The sequence below is a fragment of the Hoplias malabaricus genome, chromosome 2 (genome assembly GCF_029633855.1).
Source record: "Hoplias malabaricus isolate fHopMal1 chromosome 2, fHopMal1.hap1, whole genome shotgun sequence".
In the NCBI taxonomy this organism is placed as follows: Eukaryota; Metazoa; Chordata; class Actinopteri; order Characiformes; family Erythrinidae; genus Hoplias; species Hoplias malabaricus.
This window is the reverse complement of record NC_089801.1, coordinates 75,870,741-75,897,042: the sequence shown is the minus strand read 5'-3', so window position 1 is coordinate 75,897,042 and position 26,302 is coordinate 75,870,741. Positions and strand designations below refer to the sequence as shown.

At 38.0% G+C, this 26,302-nt stretch overlaps 1 protein-coding gene across 1 annotated transcript in view; it reads right to left on the bottom strand.

The window, feature by feature from the left end:
* Positions 1-11,882: 11,882 nt before the first annotated feature.
* Positions 11,883-26,302, bottom strand: part of mad1l1 (mitotic arrest deficient 1 like 1) — a 98,621-nt gene continuing 84,201 nt past the window's right edge. The window contains exon 18 of the mRNA XM_066649233.1: positions 11,883-12,798. Coding sequence (XP_066505330.1) covers positions 12,637-12,798 — 162 coding nt within the window. The 3' untranslated portion in view covers positions 11,883-12,636. The remainder of the gene's footprint in view (positions 12,799-26,302) is intronic.

The following is a 26,302-nucleotide window of genomic DNA, read 5'->3' as shown; positions in this document are numbered from 1 at the left end:
AGCCAGAATAGACTCCTGAGAGTTTTGTCCATTGACCATTTTAAAACACTTTTTACACTATTCCAACAACAGCTTATCTATGAAATTCGAGTTTTGCTACATTACCTTCAGAGTTCAAATGCAAAACAGTTGCCGGTTACATTATGTAACAATTAAGCACAATGTACAAACAGGCCTTGAGGGTGTCTCCACAAACATCCAACATTAATATGCAATGTTTGGAATTATAATTAGACAAGTAGTTAGTAAAAAAAAACAAAGAAAATGTGATGTCTCCCTGAATGACGTAGAATCATTGTATCTTCGTTGTCTAATGGACATGCATCTGACATGCTTTGGACAAAATACAAGTGTCAAACAGCCTTTTTGTGGAAAAAAAAGAATGAGACACAGCTGGATTCAGCATGAAACACAGAGGACTGAAAAGCAATAGCTCTGGATTTTAGCCATTTTCACTGATTCTCATTAAAAACCTGGGTCCATTGCTGTGATTGTGGAGAGTCAGATAAGGAGACGGTTTGCAATCTCAGTAAGATGCAGCATAAATTAAGAATGGATTGTTTTAACCTTTGCTCTTAGACTTAGGTAGCCCACAAAAAAACTAACTGGATCATTTTTGTTCACAGTTGTCAAAATGAATGTTGATAAAACACACAATTTACAAGCATTTAAGCATTTCTTAAAAGATTTTAACAAAATCCTACAGTGATATCAGATAATTTTGTATGCAGACATAGTAGCAGGAGTTTAGTGGAGGAATGTTGATCAGATGAGAACGAATCAAAATGGCTTGGCTGTGTATAATATCAGCATGTTGTACATCAAAAGCACCTCATACCTACAGTGACATATGGCGCTGGTTCATTGGTTTCTTTGGAGTTATTTGTGCTCGTGTCAGTTGAAGCGTTCTCATTGAAATTCCATGAGTTCCAGCTACATAAATTCACACACTGATGTTGTGAACCACTGTATAGCCTTGACCAGACACAAAACAGCTCATCAGATGAAATGAAATTAACTCCTTTTGTAAAAGTACAAGGTCAAAATCAAAGTTATGACATACTCATCTTTGCCATTTTAAAACTATAACTCATCGTTTGTAAAAACGTAATGTGAAAACCAAAGAAAATCAGTATAAAGTAACCATAATGTTTGACTGTCAATTTTGCCATTTAGAGTGTCATTAAAATATTTGTATATCCACAGTCAGCTGCTGACAATGTTGCGTGCACTGCACATAACTATCTGTGATGCCATCACTTTAGGACTGTAGCTGGCATACATTTAGTGCAGTCCTGAAATAGGTGACACGCTACTGTAAATGGGACACTGCTCCATATAACTGAAGCATGACTGATTCTGTACACAAATAGGATGGTCTGGATAAAACTCCGTCCTTCACTTTGTCATGTGCTCAAGATCAGCACTTGGACATCAAGAGACTGGGCTATTGTGTGTGTGTATGTATTGACACAGAATTCAAATACACACATCACTTGTATAATCTCCATAGATATGATCTATATGAATATATAAACCAATAGAATGAAAAGCTATGGAGCGGCTGTACATGAGCTTAGTATCACCAAGCCCGATGCCAAGAGTCTAATAGTGGGATGTAAATCTACCAACCAAAACTTAACTTCCAACATTAGTGCATGACTTTAATAATATCTTGGTGGCTAAATGCAAACAAATCCTCGCAGAAATGTTTACTGTAGCAGCGGCAGAGGCAAACGACCTGTCAATACCCTTCATTTACCAAGAAATGTTGGAAGAGCAGGTGTGTAAGGATTCTAGGCCATATACTGAAAGTGATATACACGTCAAACATAAAAGAAAATGCTTTAGAATGCTTGGGGCAGTGAGATGAAAATAGCTGCAGAATTAGCATAATTATTGGGCCAAGATTGTAGGGCGTCTATGGATTTTTTCCATATTTTATTTCTACAACAAGCATTCCCTTAATATTCATGATATTTGGCAGGCTGATCAAACTTCTCACACACTGTACATGATGCCAATTTGGGGCCAGTGCTGTCTTCTCTAGTGGAATATTTAGAATTTGGCTGATGGATATAAATCTACAGTTCCAACAACTCAGATTTTATAATTAAAAGTATTTTTCTTTGCATCAGGTGAGCTCAGCTGTTTCAAATCATTCTTACACTAATCAGGTATGTAGCCCCTCAGCATTGGTTTGTATAGCAGTGGGACTGGCATGGAGTGAAAGTGGGTTTGAAGTGGTGAACCAGAACTTGTCATTCCACTAATGCTACTGTGACTAAATGCAATCAAATCCTCATTATTGAGAACATTCCAACATCTGATATAAAACTTTCGCAGGAAAGGAAGTGCTGTAACTGCAGCGGTGGCGTTGTACAACCTACTGCTTTAGGAGAAATTTTGAATGAACGCATGTCAAACCATTTCGAATCTTGATATTGATCACAGTCTCAATATATAATCCCAGAACCTTGCAAACTGACTTGTATCTTACAGTCTCAAAAAATGTGTGTTATATATTTGTAGTTGGGACTGACTCAGACATTGAGGACTGGCCCAATTTTCTGCTGTGAAAAATGCCTTGTTTCTCGGGGAATTGATTTGGGTCGCTGCCCTGGCACATGATGAAACTTGGAGGCATTTAGCTTGACCTGAACAGACAAGAGGTTTCTTTTTTCTGTGGACATAAGAATTTATTCTGCTGCTTTCCTGCTTCCAGGACTATATTAACCCAAATATCAGAGCTGATTTTCATTCCAACAGTGGAATGGACACTAAAGGGATGTGCAAAAATAGCCTAGAGTCAAGTACAAGTGAAGTTGCCTGATCATATAATAATTCTTTTAAATTCAAAGGTATTAACAAGGAGTTGGTTCCAATTTACAGCAGGAACAGCTTGTAGTCTTCTGAGAGGGCTCAACTCTAGATGGTGGAACATGCCGGTCAGGATCTTATGACGTGCAACACACAAAAAAAGTTTTTTTTTAGTGAATTCAGGTCTGATGGCTCTGGTTCACGAATGCTACTTATCAGGAAAGGTATTGGATAGAGCTCCATCGCTCCAGAGGAATCAGCCCCAACTGCTTCACAGGGGGCTTATAAACCTCTAACATTGGGCTCATAGGCAGTTGCCCCAGAAAAGTCCCTTTCTATTGGTTATTTCTTTCCTGCACACAGAGATGCATACAGAGATGTGCATGTACAGCAGAATGTCCAAAATATGTGTTCACTTGGCTTTTGTTCATTTTTTTACACAGTATTGTACATTTAGACATCTATACTCACTAAATATCATAATTATGCAGCATTTGTGGTTCATGATAAATGGGCAGATATGTTGAAAAAAAGTAGTGATTGAAGGCAAAGGGTAAAACAAGAAGAGTTAAAATTAAAAAAAGAAAATGAAAAAATTAATTAATTATAAAAGAGTAAACCAAGAATCCAGAATGATTTTATATAGCCCTTGGCTTGAGAATCATTTCCTTGACCTCCCTTTGTCTTTGGTTGATTAAGGCAGGGCAATCAAGTTTATTTTTAGAGTACCTTTCATACACAAAAACATTTTAAAGTGCTTTACAGGGTCAAATTATACTGTAACGTACCTGGTTTTGTGTTCTGGTTTGTATTGTTTTTTGAGTGTACCTGTCGTCATGTGATTGCTTCCCCTGCCTTGTGTCTGCTTCCTGCTTGTTCCCCAGTCATGTGATACCCTTCCCTTGTGTTTATAGTGTCACGTGTATTAATTAGTTCCCAGGTGTTTCTTGTTTGAGTTGTCTTTTTATAGTCTGTGGGCCACTGCATATCGTCTGTCTTCTCCTTGTGATTTGTGCATCAGTTTTTAGGTTTCTCTGTGTTTGTTTAGTGATGAGCATTCATGTTCTGTGTTTAAGCTTTCAGTGTTTAGTATTCATGGTTACTGTTTCTTATTCCAAGTTACTGAGTTTTGCTCTTTAGATCTTTGTTTAGTCTCTTTGCTCTGTTTAGTTCTTGTTCAGTCTTGAATCTTCCTGTTTTGTCCCCTTGTTCTATGTTTTACGTTTATGATCTTGTGCTCTCTGTGTGGCTTGTTTTGTTTCCTTTCTTTTGTCTTTTCTCTTGTACTTCTTTTTTTCTTGTGTTTGTTCTGGTCTATTAGTCGTGTTGTCCTTGAATTAAATATTCTCCCTCACATACCTCCATCTGTTCTTTGTTCTTCTACCCAATCTCAATGTGACAAATACTGTAAAAAGCAGTTAATTAAGAGTAAGAATTAAAAGTATGAAAGACATCTACAACAATCATAAAAATGATTCAAACAATTTTACAGTAAATGATAGCGTAGTTAAAGAAAAAACGTGAACAATATTTAGCCGTTTCTAGCTGTAGCTTTACTAGAGACCATGTCTTTATTTTATCAGTTCCACCTGATAGATCAGTCTCCCAACTCACTTCCAATCACATGATGTTACTAAGTGTGGAGGGTGGACTTTTATTATTATTCTTTTATTTCTTTTTTTTTAAACTGCCATTAACACTTACTAATCGGTTCTGTAATGTTAGCTAGGGATCTACCTGTTTACACTGGCATAGGGTTGTACTCGGGAACTCCTGTCTATGAGTAATTCTTTTAAAATGGAGGTGACTTTACCAAGTTTTAACTACAAAATCATGCATGCCAACAAATGCAGTATACAACTGAATGGGCACATTTGAATCACCAATCCATCTACCAAAGTGTGTTTTTGGACCATGGTGGGAAACCGGAGCACCTGGAGAAAACCCATTCAGGCACAGGGAGAACACACCGAGTGCCGCCATGATGAAAAACACGCATCTCCAAAAATTGCAACTTTACAGGAGAAGGAAAAAAAAACTTTTAATAGAAGTCAAAGTAAAAATAATTTATTACAATTAATTTTGGAGCATTTCTATTGGTCCATTCATCATGGAATTTTCACAAAATGTCTTCACAGCTGCTCTGTTCGATTGATGTAGTAAACTAAATATCCTCATGTTTTTTTATTGGATGGTAATGATATGTTCTATACAAGCCTTTCCAGGGAGAATATCTGTCCTGTAGCTCTGGCACTCCACATGGGAAATATATTACAAGATTAATAATGTGGTCTGTCCAAATGCTCCCCTCAAACTAGCTTCTAATGAATTAGCCGTAAGCTCCGCCCACAGGCTTTACCATCAGTATGCATGGTTGCGCCACCGTTGAAGCACAAAGTTGGAAAAAAAAAACCCTCTGCTAGTGAAGAAAAGCTCACATTTCTTTGGACCAAACCAAAGCAGAGGGTGATTCAATACAGCCAAGCAATAAAGCCTGCAGCAGGGGAATGAAGAAAAGAGGGAAAACAGATCAAAAGGAATGACAGGACCGAAGAGAAGAGTGAAGGATGAGTGAAACTCCTTCTGGGCTCCTCTAATCTTTTTAGCGAGCCTCTAACTCGGCTCCAAACACCTTCTAGAACATTCTGAGCAACGGTGATAGGGCTAGCTTATGAGAACTAATGTGATAACGCACACACATGCACACGGTCTGCCGAACAACGATACACCCACGAGTTTGAATGTATTGGACCAGCGGGGAGGAAAGTAGTGAGAGAAATCAAAGAGAGAGAGAGAGAGAGGGAGAGAGAGTGAAGGGGCAGGGGGCGTTGGGTTTTATGAGAGCTAATGCGATCAGAGCTATTGTTATCAAGTTGGAAGACATTTTCAGGGTGCCTCGAAGGGATCGTATAGAGGCACTTCTCAAATCCGCTCTTGGAGTACCACTTCCTCACTCAGTTTAGAGTGTTTTCCTTTACTTCTTCGCACCTGGACCAGTTCATCGGGGATGTTCAAACTAAAGAAAAAACCTCCAAAATGCTAAAGCTCTGGTGAACAGTGCTCCAGGCCTACACTTGAAGAGTTCTCCTCATCCTTCCTTCTTCTCGTGTGATACGTAGGCTACCACTGGATCTCAAAATCCTCCAGATGGAAAATGGAACAAAGAAACTAAGGGGAAAAGGAACAAAAGTAAAGAAAATCCCACCAGAGATAGAAAAAGCAGTTCACTCTTCAGTTAGCAGTTGTTTACCTGTTCTTGCTAGAATAGCAGAATACAGCACTCAGGGCCTCTGCCCTTTTGATATAGTAAAAAGCATACAGATGTAATTATGTTTTACATTTTTCAGCATGCTTTATTCCTCAGAAATGAACAGACTGTTAAACTGTAACCCCTTTTTATTCAATTTTCTTCATTATAAAAGGATTTTATAAAAGTTTAACTTGTCTATGTTTTTATTCACAGTTTTAATTACCACAGAAACTCATTTGTAATTTGTGTTGTTTTTTTGTTGTTGTTTGTTTTAGCACTTACCATCTATGTTTACTTTCATGCAGTTAGCTGTCTACTGAATTTAGAGTCAGTTCCATCCATCCATCCATTATCTGTAACCGCTTATCCAATTTTTAGGGTCGCGGGGGGTCCAGAGCCTACCTGGAATCATCGGGCGCAAGGCGGGAATACACCCTGGAGGGGACGCCAGTCCTTCACAGGGCAACACAGACACATTCACTCACACCTAAGGACACTTTTGAGTTGCCAATCCACCTGCAACGTGTGTTTTTGGACTGTGGGAGGAAACCGGAGCACCCGGAGGAAACCCACGCGGACACGGGGAGAACACACCAACTCCTCACAGACAGTCACCCGGAGCGGGAATCAAACCCACAACCTCCAGGCCCCTGGAGCTGTGTGACTGCGACACTACCTGCTGCTCCACCGTGCCGCCCTAGAGTCAGTTCCATCTACAGCAAATATAAGTCAATATCACCTACCTATAAACCTCAAATGTCTTTTTACCACTGTGTGCAGAGAAAGTCAGTCTAGCATACCGGACCGAGACACTTTTTTTTTTTAAACCATTTACAGACTCTGGGGCTCTGTAACCACATTCAAACAGTTTAGAGTGCACCAACAGACTGGAGAGCAGCAAATGGTGAGGAGGCATCTTTAGAATTTAATTTAAAAAAATGTTTTTATTAAAATTCTGAATATTGCTTTTAAAATGTTGATTCAGTGTTTTGATATACAGAAAATAATTCAAGGCATTTAATACCTTCAAGTACATTATCACAGAAAGGTGATATATGAAAGGCTTACAAACACACTGCCTGATATGAGAAACTGTCTTTCAGTAAGCACCAACATAAACATATCTTTGCTTTTACTGCCTGACATTGGGTTTGTTTAAATGTTTCTTTTTTTTATTCTTAAAGATGACTTCAAGATTGTAATAAAAAAAAAACACTGTTTATACAGTTCAGAGGATGTTTCCTCACCATTTGCTAGCTCTAGTATTTTTGCATGCTCGAAAGCAGCGTACAGTGTTTATGAAGCCACGGTGTCTGTAAAAAAAGGCTTCCATTCACTTTATGCTCATGGCAGAGGCATCTGGAGTTGGTTAGACAATGGAGAGAAGTCCAAATATTGAAAAGCACGAACAGAAATAAGGGTATTGCTCTATTCCTGCTTCATATGTGGGTAATATTGATTTATTTTTGATGTTTCAGATCACTTAAGGTGGAAATTTCAGGAGATGGCTACCTACTAACTCGGTTTACAAATGGATTTCTGTGTTATTTCAAACAGTGAATAAAAACTTACAGACACAAACAACATTCGTTATTTTATCTCCTCAAACACACCTTTCCACCTTAAAAGACACTGAGAGCTACTGAATGTAAACAACCAGGGAGGACAGCTTTCCCCTACAGTTGTAAACATTCCCTTTAAATCATTATCAAAATTGAATAAACATTGATTGGGGAAGTAAAGGCAGCACGGTGGTGCAGCAGGTAGGTGTCACAGTCACACAGCTCCAGGGATGTGGAGGTTGTGGGTTCGAGTCCCGCTCCGGGTGACTGTCTGTGATGAGTTTGGTGTGTTCTCCCTGTGTCTGCATGAGTTTCCTCCCACTGTCCAAAAACACACATTGGCAGGTGGATTGGTGACTCAAAAGTGCCCATAGGCGTGAGTGTGTGTCGCCCTGTATTTCCGCCTTGCGCCCAGTGATTCAGGGTAGGCTCTGGACCTACCGTGACCCTGAACTGGATAAGCGGTGACAGACAATGAATGAATGAATGGGTAAGTAGTCAGCCCCTTAAGTAATACTTATCCATATTCATTCATTCCCCTTCTGTAACGTCTTCATTCTTTTCAGGTTTGCCATGGATCTAGAACCTGGAGTCATACTGCGTAAGGGAAGAACATACTGCGGTAGTCCATCTCAGGGCATGAGGCACATACAACTATGGACACATTTGCACAGCCGACCCACATACCTGCATGTCTTACAGGACTGTGCGAGGAAACCCACGCCAACACAGGGAGAACACACCAAACTCCTTACAGCAGTCCCAGGTTTGAACCCTCGGGCTGTGTGTGTGTTGCAGTACAACATTTCATCATTTCTCCCACACCTTCCACTCCTAAAGCTGGAGACGTTCTGCAGTTACACCACTCCACATCACTTCAGCATGGATTGGCAAGCTAAACTGTTGAGTTGAGTGTTGTTTTTGGCAGCTTACTTTTCATAGTTTTTCCATCATATAGGCCTGTTATCAAGTATCAGCTTCAAATCTCAAGCACCCAAGCAGAGAAAATAAAACCAATGCCACCCGGCCTGTCCTTTTCATCAGCTCAGCTCTCACACACCCATTCTGAGTGACAGGAGCCACGCTGCTTAAGATGACCTCTGTCTCTATCGCTCTTATTGCTAAGCCTCTGCACTTATACTCGAGGGAACGGTGCCGTCTCCTACATTCTCTGGTTTAAAATGCCAAACCGGGCACAGAACAGATTCCAAAGCACAATGGAGGGACAGAGACATATCTCCTTTCTCATCTCTAGTATAGTCACGCCGTACCTTGAGGGAAAAGCACTGATGCTTTGACACCAAGTCCAGCACATGCTGTCAGTAGGAGATAAGGTGGCAAACTTTTCTCGCCTATGCCACCCACAATACTCCAAAAGTGTCTTGCCGTCAGCCATTATTAGTCTTTGAGTGTCCATCCAACTCAGTTTCACTTTGATTCCATCAAAGGAACCATCCAGATGGGTCGTCTTTGACAAGGGACCACTTACAGGGTTTCTTTTTATTTTTTTGGAGAGGAAGAAAAGAAGACTAGGGAGCTGTTATCAAACGTTATGCAAATTCATTTGTATCCTGCCACACTACGCAGGATTGGACAGGGATTAAATATTCGCCCTGAACACTTTCAAGCCGGTCCTTCACAATCAGACAGACACTAGCCAGGATCGCATACCCATTCAACTGCTCATTTTTTGAAATCTACTCTTCTAGGAAGGCTTTAAACTCAACTTCTGAACATTTCTGTAAGGATTCAATGGCATTTATCTAAGAGATCATTAATGAGGTTAGGTAATGACTTTAGCTGATTAGTTCTGGATCACAAACAGCCCTCCATCCCTGGGAATGGAGCTCAGATTTATTCACAGCCCAATTTTAGAACCTTCTAGTGCATGCTTGACATTGGCAATGGTGACCTTAGGTTCCAGATGATCCAATGTTTCATCTGATGCTTTCTATGGTGATTATACAAGTTGATTGTGAACAGCTGAAATGTCTGATCACACTACACATCTGTAAAACTGGCTGGATTCTTCACAAGTAGTGTCTATACAATTTTGTACACTCAGTTTCGCTGTTTAAGATCACTTCAGATGGAAATGTCTCCAAATTTAGAAGACTGCTATCTGCATTACCGAAAGTGCTACAAAACTAAACAAATCCGAGTTACAAATGAGTTTCTGTGGTCAAACAGTGAATAAAAACTTACAGTCACATACAAACAACAGATCGTTTTACACCTCAAACACACCATTCCCACTTTAAAGACGCTTAGCTTCTGAATGTAAACAACCAGAGAAACTGTGCTTGCCCACAATCATAGACGCTCTATTTGATGAGCACGGTGTGGAGGAAAAACAATGACCTACAAAAACGATTATAACCAATACCTAAACACCTCTGAAAAGAGCTGGAATATCAGTTGTCATGTCCAACATCAGTGTCCATAAACACACACCTAAACATAATAGAAATCTTTCCCAGAAATACGTAAACTGCAGCTGCAAACAGGAGCCAACTCCATGTGATTGACCAGGGATTTAGGAATGGTGAGGTGTACCGGTGTGGTCAGGCAACACGGTGCATAAGAAGGTACTTATGATTTTGTATTCTGAAAAAAAAAAAAGTGATAATGAAGCACCTCTAACACAAACTCCAACTAAAAGAACAAAGCTGATTACAGTACAGCTTCCCATTGTCTAAACGGAGCCTGAGTCCGTTGGTTGCCAGCTCCAGCTTGCGTGTACGCTTGTATCTTGAGTACACGGGCACTGCCAACAGACATCATGAAATGGCAACATGCCAGGTTGAGTGTGAGTGGGGAAAAGCTAAAACACTGACATTGTGTCCTCTGCATGTTCTCCGGCTTATGGGAGGCTCACATGCTGGCATTGAACAGAGTGAGCATTACGGAACAACGGCAGAGGGCTAAGACAGTGAGAAGACACACACACACACGTCAGAAAAGGAATTTGCACATGGGTAGCATTATCTACTAATTGCTTTGGCAGTACAGCACTTTGCATTGAGAGCGAGTAGCAAAATTAATTTGAGAGCAATCTGACTCATACTGGACTTCTTGGAATATAAATGGGAGTGCGAGAAAATAGAAGAAACTGTAAATCTATAAACTTGGGATGCTTTTAAAACCACTTTAAAGTGAACCTCATTTTAAAACGGGCTTTGTCCGTTCTTGTCGCTGGTCTTATTAGGCGTGAGTCATACCACGCCACTTAAAAGGCAAAATACTGCTTTTCCACTTGTTTGTCCAAAGATACTTTTATCTACATTTAAAACATCTATTTTTTTTTTACTATATCATTGTGCATTAGGAAGCTGAGCAAAGTCATTTCTCACCCCTCTTCCATTCCCATTGAAAGAGTGGTTTTAGACCGAGGCCACACCCCATGTGATTTGAAAATTCAAGTTAAGCAGCTGATATACTAGAGTCATCCACTTTTTTGTTGACAGAATAAATCACTCAAACCCAAGAAAATCAATTCAGTAGAGTACTTGCTGTCAGAAGGTCTTATTTACTTTGTTATATGTAATATATTATGTAAAGAAACAAACATGCTGTATTAGCAGACTATATAGAGACTATGGAAAGCTCTTCCAGATTAATAACGGTAATTATATTTAAAAGTATTGCTTCATGAAGAAATGTGTTGAATCTGAAATGTGGACAGCGCATTAGATCATCATTTAAACTGGTGGTTGGTTTAGGTCAGTTTTTGGAAAGAGTTTCTTCAAATTAGGTCAGCTTTGGGCTCACAAACTTATGGGGGTTTCAGACAGGGTTGTATCAGACAGTTGTTTTGTACTTAGTTCAGACTTACAATGATGGTTCAAGTTGTATCAGGCTTGGTGGAAATTCCAGGGCAGTAATTGGCAAAAATTCAGGCTTGATTAAACTTTAATCTTAATTGAGGTGCTAAGGGGAATACTCACTTTAAAAAGTACGATTCAATAAAAAACTCAGAATTGGTTGCTATTTCGGCAAGATTATACTCTACATTAGAATATGTCTAAGGTGGTTTTGTGTCATCTCTATTCAGGGCACAGTGATTGTTTATTTACTTTAAATTTGAAAAAAGCAGAACAGAAAGCATTTTCTTTATAGAAGCTCTGCATTTTTTTCCTGAATTGTTTGTAAAGGAATGAAGTGGGTTTTTGTTTTATCCTTTGACAAGCATATTGACTCATTCTGATGAACACACTTGTAAAGAATACAAAACACAGGGTACCTTTTAATAATTCTTTATTTTTCCACATTTTTATGTAGTTCTTCAACTTTATGGGAGATAAGGGTTGATAAAAACATGGATGCATTTCACTGTATGTACAAATGATCTCACAGCACTGTTCTGACTACTCAGCATTGTGGGGGATAGCAAAAAAATGAAAAGTTAAAGCAAATAAACCAAACCCAGTAACCTATGCTAACCTATGCTAGCACTCTGTAATTTCATTCCTCCCAAGGAATGAACACTTCAGGGTACATCCTGAAATCAACAAGTATGAATTACATTGACTGTAGAATACTTCTCAGTCTTACAATGTATCCTAAGATATATTTAATAAAACAGCACACAAATAACGAGTTTTCCTGTAATCCTGAAATTTGTCTCAAAATCTGTCTGAACTGTTCATAGTTTGAAATAAAAAAAAAAATAAAAAAAATTAAAAAAATGAGTGCTGGCCTGTGTGGCTATGTACAAACAAAATGGTCTTATAAAGGTACATTTTTGTCCACTAAAAAGTTACAAACATTGCAAAAGTACCTGCGAATGTACAACACCAGTATTTCAAAAGAAAGATACCACCCCAGAGACATGTTTTCAGAGTATACATTTAGCCTTCAGAGCAACAGAAAAAATGTGTACTAGCAGGAACTGTGTACACGTCTGTGATCTTCTGTGCGGTTCTCACGTGATGATGAATGAGCGTGTGCCTGGCAGTACACCTGTCTGCCGGCCTTTGTTTTGACTGCAACGTCAAGGGAAGGTCAAACTACAGTTTGTCGGCTAAAAAGGTCGAGTGTGACAGCGCTGAGGAAAACGGGAATGCTCTTCTGATGGAAAAGGTGTAAATCCACCAACTCTGTCAATGTTCGGGAAAAATCCGTCTCCAGCAGCTGCATACTTCCAGTTCCCACTGTGCCGCTGGCCTGCAGAGAGGAAGGAGCAGAGTGTTTTCAATGTGTAATTGTGTATTAACATCACAGAAAAGTACACTGTGCATTTTTTTTTTAAAGTGCACTGCAGTAATCTTTAGTCCATGCGCATATTAATTTGGGGATCTCTCCAAAACACAAACTGTGAAATAAAAAACCCAGTCCATTTTTTTGTGGTGATGTCATTACGATTTCCATTTGTAGTCACTCTGATCTTGTGCTAAACTTGCACAAGCTGCAGTTGTTTTTTTTTTTAAATTGTTTCATCGCCTTATCAATCTCCAATCACGTTGCTTGCCCGGGTAGAACAAGACCAGAGAAGAAAGTGAACCAAGCTAAAACTACTAAAAGCCAGAGTTTCTGCTCCTCACTCCTGGGCTCTCACGCTGAACAGAGCTGTGGCTCATTCTCATTTAAAGGACCAGTCACTGAAACCAATTGTTCTGAACAGGACGGTTTAGACACTAGGAGAACGGAGCTGTGGTTGTTGATCCTTGTGGTGGCTTGATCAAAGTGAAAAAGTGGTATAATTTACCTTCCTTCTAAATTTCCTTCAGAATCAATAAAGAAAGACAATGTGTATCTATCTGTGTGATAGCATCTATGCTGAAGCTCACCAGGACAAAATATTTGCCACGTGTGACTGAAATGCCTTTAATCGTAAGGCATGATGTAGACAACATCCAAGAGTTCAGCCACACTCGTATCAAAGAACTGCACAGTATTTTACTTGTTGTTCCAGGCAGTCCCACCGATTTTCAGAGGATTCAAGTGTGCTCTTGAATGTTCATCATGCCAATAAGTCACATCTGCAGCCCCGTGTACGTGAGAATTCTCATCGTAGAATACAGGGATTGGAATGTTATATTCCTCGGTAAGATGATAAGCTAAAGGAGAAAACCCTGCTGGCCCAGCAGCTCAGTGTAGGAACTGTGGTTCAAATTTACTCTCACCTCAAAGGACCCATCTCTACAAAATTAAAACTTCCTCAGAACATCACAGCCCCCTTCAGCTTGAACCACACCTTGTCCTCACTGAAGGCTTCCTCAGGTCTTAGATGAACACAAGCCTAGTGCGATTGATCTGACCTGATAAGACACTTCCAGTCAGGAACAATCCATTTTTTGTGTATCCTCGCCCACTGTAATCAATCAACTCCGAGAGCTGAAGTGAGCAAAGGCTTCTTAGGTGTCAATCTCCATAACATATGCATTTCCCTGCAGAACATACTTTCAGAAATTCGTTGTGAAGGACCTGTGTTGTCTCCTAGAAGCAATTCTTATCTGGAAGTGAAACGATTTTCATTTACAAGCTGTGAAACACACCAGTGGTCCTTCGTCAGTTTCGTCCACAGCACTGAGGAAATTTTCCTGTATATTGGGATTTTTGGCCTTGCTGGGTGACCTGTATGAACCTACACGCACAGATTCGGCTACTTCCTTTACATTATAGCCTTAGACACACCCAAAGGCAATTGCTCATTGTCACAATCATTAACATCTGCATTGCGACCCATGTTCCACACATTGAAAGAGAAATTCACTGCACTGTACCACCTCATCTAACTCTGAGTCCCATCGCACTACACGAGGGTAATTATAGCTCGTCATCCTCGTGCAACGCTGTCTTCATGAGCGTAATATTACTACTTTATAAGAACTCAAATGTAAAAATAAGTACATTCCAATATATAAATATGTCATTTTTTGGAATGTACTTTTAAAATACTAACCTGCATGTCCAACTATAATAATACAATAATACAAATGGCCTTAAGACTTCATAGAATGGGTGTTTACAAAAATTCATGCATCAACCTTCATCTTTGTGTGATTAAAAATCCCAGTATCACACATTGACTATAAAAAACATGATATTGAAAACATGATACTGTGCCCAGCTGTAAAGTACAAAAGAAAATATTACTTTGTTCTCTTCGTTAAAGGAAACTTATTTCAGAACGCCAAAAAGAGTTGAATCTGACATGACCAATAATCCTGCATCCCTTGATAAAAATCCTGCTAATAGCTGTCAGTATATTAGAGGACGTGGTATGTTTTTCCTTTTCTTCCCTAAATCACATTCAAAGAAAGGTCAAATGGGTTTTTTTTTTCCTTCCCCATCAGAGAGGGACTTATTCAAATTGTGACCTTATCAGCGTTTGTTTGCATATTCACCACGTCGGAAACGTGTTACGAACGGTAGTTGACCTTTTGGTTAACATCAGGTTGTTGTTGACAATGAAATCTTCCTCCAGTCAACAAAAGTTGACAGAAATGACAAAACACCCGGGAGTCTGTGTGAGAAAATTAACGTGGGCAATCATAACAGGGAAAGAAAAGAGCAAAGCACAAAAATAATCTAATTTAAAAATCCAGGTCACACAGTGGAGGTTTCACCATTCTCCATTTTAAATCACTCTCATTTTAATAAACAAAAGTGACTTGGATTTGACATTTTAGGCAAGACTGGGTCCAGGGATATGATACCTATTTTCCACAATGACAGGTTTCTTTACGGCATGTTGGGGACACAAATCTGACTTTTAAAGTAAAAAAAACCCACTGAATGTTTTAAGCTGATGAGAAGATAAACAGTTTTCATTCATTCATGAATTTGCTGTAAAAGATTTTTCAGGGTCATGGTGAGATGAAGGACCCCCTTACCAAATAAGTATATCATACCAAAATGCATTATGATGTCCTGTTTCTAAAAGAAATACAATCAAATGGAGTAGCTGTTGCAAATCTGACCTATAAACATTTCTCAAATGTCTTTTAGTACGTTTAGTTCATTATATGTAAGATGCAGTTTTGCTTGTAACTTATTTTTTTAAGCAAGTGATTTCTTTTCAGTTCATGTGAGACTGTATATCATGCGTGGATTTGTGTTTTTCATTGTGTCATAAGCATTAAGTGCCTAATCACAACATATAACTAATTTTACAGGCAATTACAGCTTGTCTCACACCTTCGACCAGCAGACAATTCCATGACAGCTTCTCAGTCCCTCCGAGCTTCACAGGGTATGCGAATGACTCACAAAAGAAATTGGATTAAGGAGGATAAAAGTGTGTAGCTGCAGTCTGCTAGAAAAACCTAGCATTATTCCATTTAACTGGCTCCGAAGGAGCTGACAAATGACTTGAATTGACTGAGTGCTGCATGGAAAAAGCCCAAAACAAAAGTCATTTTGTTTATTTGCTTTGTAAATGTTTAAAGATACAAACCCAATTTCCACAAAAGTCAGGACATTTTATAAAAAATAAATAAATTAATAAATAAAAAAACCAAAGCAGAAACGGTGATGTGTTTTTCAATTTAAATACTAGTAAAAAAACCGCATAGGACTTGCATATGTAAGAATTTTCTATTGATGTGGAGGTGCACAATGGGATTTTTGGATAAACATATGCTGCTATCAAGACAACATAGGTTTATGGGAAATTCATGGTTATTTCAGCAAGACAGTGTTGAGAGGGTTGAGTGTTGAAGTCTTGTTTTTTTTTAAAAAACAATTTTAATTAAAAAAAATAATTAAACTGGTATTCTCAGGTCCCAAATAAAAGGAATGGTGGTGTATGACAGGTTAAACATGCCTCTGATCCAGCTTTCAGGAGTGCATTTATGTTTACATTTTATATATGTATTTATATTACAATTTATTTAAAAAACCTTTGCATTGAAATAACTTTTCTTTGTGCATTTGTCGGTTATAGTATCAAGACATTTAACAAATCAAAGATTCTTCTTTTTCCAACGTTTCTGCAAACTTGTGTTTGTAAATATTCATGTCAATTGAAAACATTGTCAAAAAACTAACACTAAAACAATTTGTACAGCATTTTATTTGGAACATTTGGACTTCATCTAAATACAAGTAAGTCCACTGTGTTTTTACTCATGCAAAGGTTAAAAAAAAAACCTGAAATTCTATTTCTGTCTTCAGTTTGAGACTCATTTAAAGTCTCTATAACTTGGGAGACAACAGATGAGACTCAAACTAACTTTTTTGAATCTGCTCCATTATATTCACCACCAGAGCAAGCCAATGTAGCTACAGTACATTTGATTAAAGCAGCAAGAAGGGTAGTGCGAGGGGTCTTGACTCTGTATTTAACATTAATTTTAAGTAGTTTTTCATATGCGCAGATGTCTTTCCCCTTTGGAAAAGTGAAGAAAATAGTTTTTTTTTTGTTGACAGCTGAAATTAATAGCACATGTCTCCGATCCAAAATTACAATTCTCAAAATCATAAGTGGTCCAATATGCTTCAGTAATTTGAACAATACACATTTGCTTGTATTTATTTGCACATAAGAACAACAAACATAAATAAATAGCACTGTCTCTTTAAACCATTAGCTTGAAACCAATCTTAGCTTTAATCATGTTCCAGCTCAGTTAGCAAAAAATAAAAGCCCTAGTGCTTTCCTGTCTCGTTAGAGGATCCTTGTGGCATGAAAAGAATGCTCTCCTAACACTTTTCAGATTGAGCACCTATTACTATTTATTTATTTATTATTATCTTTTAAACAGGAGAATTTTCCTAAAAAAAGGGACCTTGAAAAAAATATATAATTGAATACATCAGAAATATGCTAATGCAAAACAAAAAGGCTTCCATTTAAATGCAGATTTTGACATTTTGACTTTGGGGAAAAAAATACATGGCAATGGCAGTGAAGTAAATATCAAAATCATTAAAAAAAAAAAAAAAAAAAAAAAAAAAAAAAAAAAAAAAAAAGTGTTTGCATTTTTCCATTCCAGCTGTACAGAGATGGCACAGAGGACTGCATGTCCGTATGTGCTCAGGTTGAACATTCACTATGTTTATCTTTCAGAACCTAGACTTCTCTTCTGCTTTTGAAAATTGGGCTATTTCACAGTTAAGCCTAAAATGTTAAATGCAACTGTAATTACTTAACGTTAATTATGGCAAATTGCTGCCTGAAACTGGTCTAATATTATTACGAAGCACTGGCATCAGTAAATGTGTAAAAAAACAAACTGTCACGGTCCAGTATACTCGTCTTTCTCCCTCTCTCTCTGCTTATGGCACAGAAATGGCATCTGGGGTGTTTAGACAATGGAGAGAGCATTGAAAATCACAAACCAAGAAAAGGATATTGCTCTATTCCTGCTCAATAGTTGGGTAATACTGACTTAAAAAAAAAGAGAGAGCAGAGTTTCTGAACGTAAACAAACCAGAGAGAACAGTGTTTCCCTACAATCGCAGATGTCCTCTTTTAGAGAGTTTCCTTTCCCCATGGCATTATGTCGGGAAGCACCTCTAAAGATTTGTTCCTTAACATTACAGAGCTACTCTTCTTATTCCTGCACGTATTCTGTTCCACGTTAAATGGTGCCACAGTTACATTCATGAGCCTACAAAATTTAAGGTGGAAGGGACAATTTGACTTAATACTGACCATGTCTTCGCATCTTATGGTTTCCCTTACTTTTCAGATTTTTTTATTAAGTACTTAAGTGAGACATTTCCATTATTTCCTTTCATGTTCATAGTTTCCTGTTCCACCGTAAAGAGTGCAGACATTAGCATTTGCTGCCTGCATCATTTAAGGTGGAATGCTATAAGAAGCTTGATAGTAATAAAGAACATAAGGCATATCTTTAGAGTTGCTTTCTGACATAATGCCATTATGACATAATAAAGGGAAAATCTTTATTAACACGCTTAAATAAATAAGCTGAAAACGTGGTTTTATTGACTTAGAGAAACATACGGGGCTGGGGTATTCTGCCGCCAGATTAAAAACAATTTCCTAAACCTTAGATACAATATTTGAACTTGTCATCATAGTACAATGTCAGGATTTCTGTTTATATAATGGTGATATTTTATTAGTCCTATATAATAGTAGAAAAACATTGAATGATACGATGTTCAAATATTTTGTCTATATAGTGTATACTGCTATGGTCAAGCAATATATCAGAACTTTCTAAAGTTGACAAAAAAAGAATAATAACCGTACATATTCCAATCAAAATGTAAAAATCCTGGAGATTATTAAATCTCAGAGACCTACTGAAGCTGTAAAAAATTATGCCTGATATTTGCTAAGAGTATGGCCTTTCACTGGCATGCAAAAGAAATGTCAGTTGAAATAAATACCACAATTTAAATTCAGCTATTTTAACAAACTCAGAGTTAAGCACTTACAATTAGATTGAATGGGATTTTTTTTTGCAAAACATTCTATAAAGCTTTCCAAGCAGGTGCTATGAAAGCACACATTTACAGCTCAATTAACTCAAGCTGAAGTAAAGCCATGTTCACATACACCACACAAATTCTATCCAAGCCATGCATCAACCAAGCCTAGTTGACCTTTTCAATACGGGTAATAGTCAAGATTGAAGAAACAGCATGTAACTGCAACGAATGAATTTTTGCTTGAACTATTAAAGGAACACTATGCAATATTTTTCCCTTAAAATCACAGCTTCAAAATTATTGTGATGATCTACTGACCTGTAATAGGGAAAACAGTGCCTCTACCTTTGCTACTCCAGGCTCAGCACAGCAGAAACTGCACTATGTAACTATTGAAGGGTGTAGGAAAAAGATTTTTAAACAGATGTTTATAACATGCCCCAACTCTAAGTGTAAATCCAAAATAGCCTCACTGGTGACCCTAACTCTTACCCCTTAAATCTATAGTAGACTCACCAGCAGCTAAGGCCATAAACAACACCATAGACACATACTACCCCACTACACACTGATAGTTTTAAACCCCTCGGTGTCACTTCTGGCCTGAGAACAATCCAGCCATCATCATAAATATACAGCCAACAGTGTCCTGTGGGCAGCATGCTATGCAAACTGATTAGGGACTAGAGGACGACTAACGCAAATTGTGCAGCCACAGATGAGATTTAGTCTCTGACTTTACATCTACAAGGTGCCTTGTGAAATTAATTAATTATATATATATATATAAATCGCACTTGTCGGGAAAGGATATTAGCACAGATGGTCAGCTAACAGGCCCCTGCAGCATTTACCATTCAAGTATTATGGTAGGATGACTAACGGTGCAAGGGCATAGTAAACGAACCACCACCACCAGCCTGTAGCACTCCCAACATTGCTACAAGAGGCCGCAGCTTAATGTAGTTTCTCCTTTACTTATTTAAAATAAGAACAATTGTGTGAACTTTACGGTAGCTCATAATTCCCATTTTTTAAAGTAACAAGTACAAACCCCATTTGCTAAAAAGTTGGGATTTGTTGTTAAATGCAGTAAGAATCTGTGATTATTTGTTAATTCCAAACCTTTATAACTGACATAAATTGCTAACAAAACAAATTTCCAAAAGAGAGATGCAATGTTTACCACCGTTATACATTATAATTAATTTTAATTACACTTTCTAATTGTCTTGTAGCAGAGGATACAAACTGTTGAAGATTTGCCAGTAGATTCTTTTTGCCCAGTTTTGCCTCACCCAAGATTTCAGCTGCTCAATAGTGCATGGTTGCCACTGTCTGATTCTTCTCTTCATGGTGCGCCACAGGAGACGGATCTGAACTGCAGGCAAGGCAGTCAAGCAATCCCACTCTGTCAACAAAGCCATGCTGCTGTAGCATAAGCAGAATGGGGCCTGGCATTGTCTTGCTCAAATAACAATGGAACTTGCAGGAAAAGAGGTCTCATTTATTGTAGTTCTAATACATGTCACAGGTCACTTTTTTATATGTACAAAGCAGTAAAGAGTTTTCATTCGTTGTTGCATGTCTGCTTGTCGTCAACCACCAATCTAAGGAGTGTTTGAATCTCTTCAAAACAGCATGTCGTAATTTTGCGGGCTGTTGTTGTGAGATTAAAACAAATGTGGTTGCTGATGTAAGCTGGAGATTTTACACACGGTTCATTTCTGCTGGAGGTCTGCATTTTGTTGTGATTGACAAGTCTCTCTGGCCAATCAGTGCTCTACAAAGTTAACATGTAATGTTAAGCTTCTAGATGCAGGCAAGTAAAAAAGTACTGGTCCCATGTACCAGGTACCATATATTTCATCAATATAAACAAAAGAAGAATTGTTCCAAAAATTTTTGGAATATTCAAGTTACAAAATAGTCATGCATTCTTACATAAGAAGGAGATTATAAAATGCCCATCATCCCAAGGCAGTCATTGCAAATATGATTCACAAAAGTCATTCATCACCTATATTTTAAAAAGCTGTTTTGGTGCTTTTCCACTGCATGGTACCTATTCGGCTTGGCTTGGCACTTTATCTGCCTTGGGATGATAGGCATTTTATAATCTCTTCTTATGTAAGAATGCATGAAAATTTTGTAACTTGAATATTCCAAAAACTTTAATTCTTCTTTTGTTTATATTAATGAAATATACTTGATTAGTAAAAGCATTGGAAATGTTTTCTTTGTACTTTTGACAGTTGAATAGGTAATAAACAAACCACATTCTCATTTTTATTGCATTTTACACAAAATCTTGCCTGTAAACATCTTGCCTGGAAACAGACTTTAAACTAAGATTAATATGAAGCAGCTTCTGAAAGAATCTATGTGTTTACACAAATGATTCTATTTTCGAATCTTTAAAGATATGTGGTTTTATTGCCAGAGACATGTCATTACTTCAGGAAATAAATATTAATCAATGCAAAATGCCTTTTGTCCTTACAAGAAATCTTTTTCCTCAAGTCAGAGCATTACACACACACATACACACAAACACCCACACACATAATCCTCTTCTTACTACAGTATGACGGCTGACATATGCTTTGCTGAACGAAGAGGGAATACAAGAAGCAAAGGACAGAAATGTCATCAACTATTACACTCAAACTCTCTGAAGGAAGCCTCGCTCACTGTGATACGGCTGATGTGCCAGACAGAAGATGTCGTCTCATTTCTCATGGAGGCATTTGTTTTTAGTGGACTCTGACTGTAGACTGCTTTGGCAGTAGTCTCTGGAGATCACGTCAAAAATCTACCCATTCCAAACACATCATGATTTTACTCTGCAGCCAAAGTACACACACAAATACAGTCATTGAGTGAATGTCTTCAAAATGGTGGTGGTATTTTTATCCCATAATTTAATCTAATTTTGAGTGGTCTTAATAGTTCAAGTGAAAAGATTTTTTTACCTTATTAACAAACCAGTGTTGGGTTATTTTTAAATAATCTTAGAAGGCATATAAATTAAATAGAGTCAATGATATGGTGTATCCTCTTTGAAACTGCAGTGCTCCAAAGATTTGGACAGCCATGCTTTCAAACATGACAATCCTATGGAACCAATCTGATAAACTTGCAGGGTGGGGCTTTTGAGCTGCAACTGAGCTGCTGAAGAGTATAGAGTTATATAGTGAAGACAGAAGTGGGGACAACTACATATCCACAGATTCACATACAGTGAAAGCAAACATATGGAGTTACCACTAAGCCACATTTAAGTGGATTTTTCTCTCATTTCTAAACTTAGGAAGGTGAGGTGACATTTGCCAAATGAATGGCCAGAACAAGGTGTTTCTAGCAGAATATTAGCTTGAGCATCACCCTCTCCCCACTGGCTTGCCACCTTCTCACAGTTCCATCAAGTCTTGAAGTAAACACTCATATATCTAGCTGTCAGTGTGATGTAAAATACAACAGGTCAACAGACTAGGTGAACTTCTATGGCACCAAATCCCAGTTCTGACAATTGAAAGCCATCATGAAGGGTTATCATGGGGACTCTACACCGTTATGCAGCTACTCAGAACATTATTGGTACATACTCGCCACTGCAGACTGGGGATACTTTATTATCCTTACTGTTTATGGCTTAATTTTCTGACCATATTGTTTTGGCCCTTCTAAAAATCACTGATGTTTTCATGCCTGCCCATTTCTATTACGTCCAACATGTCAAATACTGATTGTCCGAATCTAATCCTATGTTTCCTCTAAATCATACCACCCCCCTCCCTTTCCTCTCTCCTGTGGAGAGCTGTGTTTATATAGAAGGGATATATAAACCTCTTTGTTGTGTTCTGAACCTAGACATGCTGAAACCTGCTAGATGCTTGTGACCAACTCCGAGCTCTGTGTTAGTTTCCATCAGTTCACCACAGGAGAATTTTTTGCTGTGAATGTCCCAAGGAAGTTTTTTAAATGTTTTTTTAATATGACTCAGCTGGCCACCACTCCATGTATGTGTCGTTTCAAATTAAAGGCACTCTGCTGATTTTTGTTCATGATGTTTCATGAGATTCAGTAGCCGAGACTCTGCTATATTGTTACTTTGTTTTACTTCAGCTGTCACATGTAAACAGAGAGCACAATTTGTGACAGGACATGGTTGAAATGCCTGCAGTCTGGAAATATCCCTGTGAAATATTTGCAGTGCTGCACTAAGTGGAATTCACACAAGGCAATAAAGATATTTTCAGCTTACCATGTTGTAAAAATAATTGTAGTAATAATAATAAAATACTACAACCTTTATACAGCAGCTTGGATGCAGGCAGCAGAGACAGCAGAGATATTTAACTTAATGGACAGCAGAGATATTTAATTGTGAAGTGTACGCACTTAAGTATCAGATCAGGATTCAACATGGGCAGATACTCAATGTCAAAAAAGATTTGATTGGAATCAGGGCAACAATAGTTGATCAGCACATCCCTAATGTTGAATACAAGAACTAACTGTATATCTATTACATTTTTCTGGGAGCTGGATTCGTTTTGGTTCATCTGTGTGTACCTACACCTTTCTATTAATGCCTCACACTCAGAACAGCCTAGATTGTGGATGGCATGGATTCATTAGACTGCTGGATACATTCAAGTTCATGTTGCCTGCATTACAATCACTGCAGATTTGTTTCGCCATTATACCAAATAGTCCTAATAGATTCAGATCTGGTGACTAGAGAGGAAATTGAAGTGCATTCAAGACATTGTTTGGGTTTATAGAACCAGTTTGAAAGTGTGTTTTTATGTTGGATGTAGCCATTAGTAGAGGATTATTAATGTCAATAAAGAGATGCGCCAAAAGTCAGCAACAAGAGTCAAGCAGTGGCACTAAAACTAAGCATAACTGATGTAGAGCTTTTGGTATGTGCCATTAATATTACTGGATACTGGAAGTCTGTGCTTGCATTTCTCCTGTGGTGTTGCTATCAGTGTGTGAAGAGTGGGTGAAGAGGGTTGCATTGACAATCCAACACAATGGGCAGCACTTTGAACACATTTTATAAGTGATCAGAAACTTGTAAATAACTCATGAAAGAAAAAAGTTAAAACCAAGCACACTGTTGTTTTTCTTGTGAAATTCCCAATAAGTTTAATGTGCAACATGACCCTCTTCCCATAAAAACAAAAAAACAAATTTGGATCCAAAATGGCTGACTTCAAAATGGCCACCATGGTCACCACCCATCTTGAAAAGTTTCCGCCCTCCCATATACTAATGTGCCACAAACAGGAAGTTAATATCACCAACCATTCCCATTTTATTAAGGTGTATCCATATAAATGGCCCACCCTGTATGTGTATATATATATATATATATATATATATATATATACACTAAAACACTAAAACACACCGGACACACGATGCAGGTTGGGTCCATAGATGAATGCATTTTGAACCAAATTCAAACCCTACCATTTTTAAGTTCTGGAAGAAATGAAGACTGATCAGACAATGTTCAACCGCCAATTCTGAAACTATTCCCACTGTAGTGGATGTGAATATTCTGTAATCTGCTATGCATGGAAATCTCAGAAGATCAGTAGTTTCTGAAACACTGAAATTATCCTATCTAGCATCAACATCCATGCCATGGGCCAATTCACTTTGATCACATTTTCCTCATTCTGATGTTTTGTGAGCAATATCTGAAGCTTTTGACACACGGTCTGCAAGTAATTCACTGACTAGATTAGTGCATGATTGAGCAGGTGCAGAACTGTTTATAATGAAGTGAAATGTATATTACATATAATAAGGATTTAATCATATTTTATTGAATGTGAGTTATGGTATTACTTCTAAACAATGTTAATTAGTTAAGTATTCCCTTTGTAATATAAAGCCCAAGGAGTACTTTTTGCAATCTCCAATGAATGATGTTCCGTGAGTAAAAATAAATAAATAAATAAATAAACAAAAACACAAATATCCATTCACATGATTTCATTTTACAGTAATAACTCTGCCAATGAATAAAGAGACAACTGTCTGGCAGTTATACTTTCAGCAACTGTAATACTGTTATTACTGTAATACTGTAAGCCTTGCATTGATATTATGGATAAAAATTATGGTGCCTGTGTAATGTTCGCCACAGTTTCCAAGCAAAATAATGGTAAAAGATTACTACAGGGATTGTGAAATGGGTTTTAATAACTTGCTGCATCACTAATGAATTGAACTATTGTGTGTGGTCTCGCATAACTAGTATTTGAAGCTAATTAGATTTTTGAAACTCTACAGCATATTTGCAAATATTTTTTAGATATGAATAATAATAATAATAAGAGAGATCAGTTACTTTAAGGTAAAGCTCAGTTCAGTTATGCCTGCACTGCATGCTATGACCTGGAGGAGCTGCACATAAGCTTATGGTCACTCTGCATGGCAGAATGGATATAAAGCTTCTCTATCAAACATTGGACTACCATTCAAATCTTTGTGGCTAAGTTGCGGAGGTGACTGTGCTCCAAAACTAACTATTCAACATCATTGCCTGACCTCATTAAATGTTCTTATGGCTCAATGCCAGCAAAGTCCCTATTGTAAAGCCCTTCCAAGAAGAGCAGACTTTGTTACTGCGGCAAAATTCTGGCCCACACTACAAAATAACTGGGCTGATTTTGAGGCTATTTGTTCTTCCTGACAATGGCAAAAGGTCTCTTCAGATTATTCTGTAGTGTTGGGAGTCCATAATCTAATCTTTACTCCTCCAATCTTCTCTCAAAGCAAGTGGGGCTGCCCCGATTGCAAATCACAAATATGAAACGTTCAATATTTACGACTCAGAATCCTGTAGTGTGAGGTGGACACTGACTCTCAGGTGTGAAATGCAACATTAAGCCATGCCTGTGAAAAAAAAATAAAAAATCAATGAGAGCTGAGCTAGGGTTAAGGCTTCACTGCCATCCGCCATGTTTGTTTATATTTCAGTAGCAAGAAACTCCCACCTGCTCTTTCAGTGTAGCAGTTCACTAGAAACTCCCAAGAGTTTTTGAGGACCGGAGCTGTCTGTCAGCCATGACCACTATGAAAATGTCTGGGGTTTCATTCAAGGCAGATCATGTAGTGTGAGGTGTTTTACATTTTTTAACATGAGTTAATGTGTGACAGGTTAAATGAAGAAAAAACAAAACCTAAATTTTAAAGAAAACCTGAAATGAGCAGACATTCAATTCTACCACATTTACTGTACTCTATATCCAAAAACAAGAAGTTTAGGAAATTCAGGACAGGGCTTAAG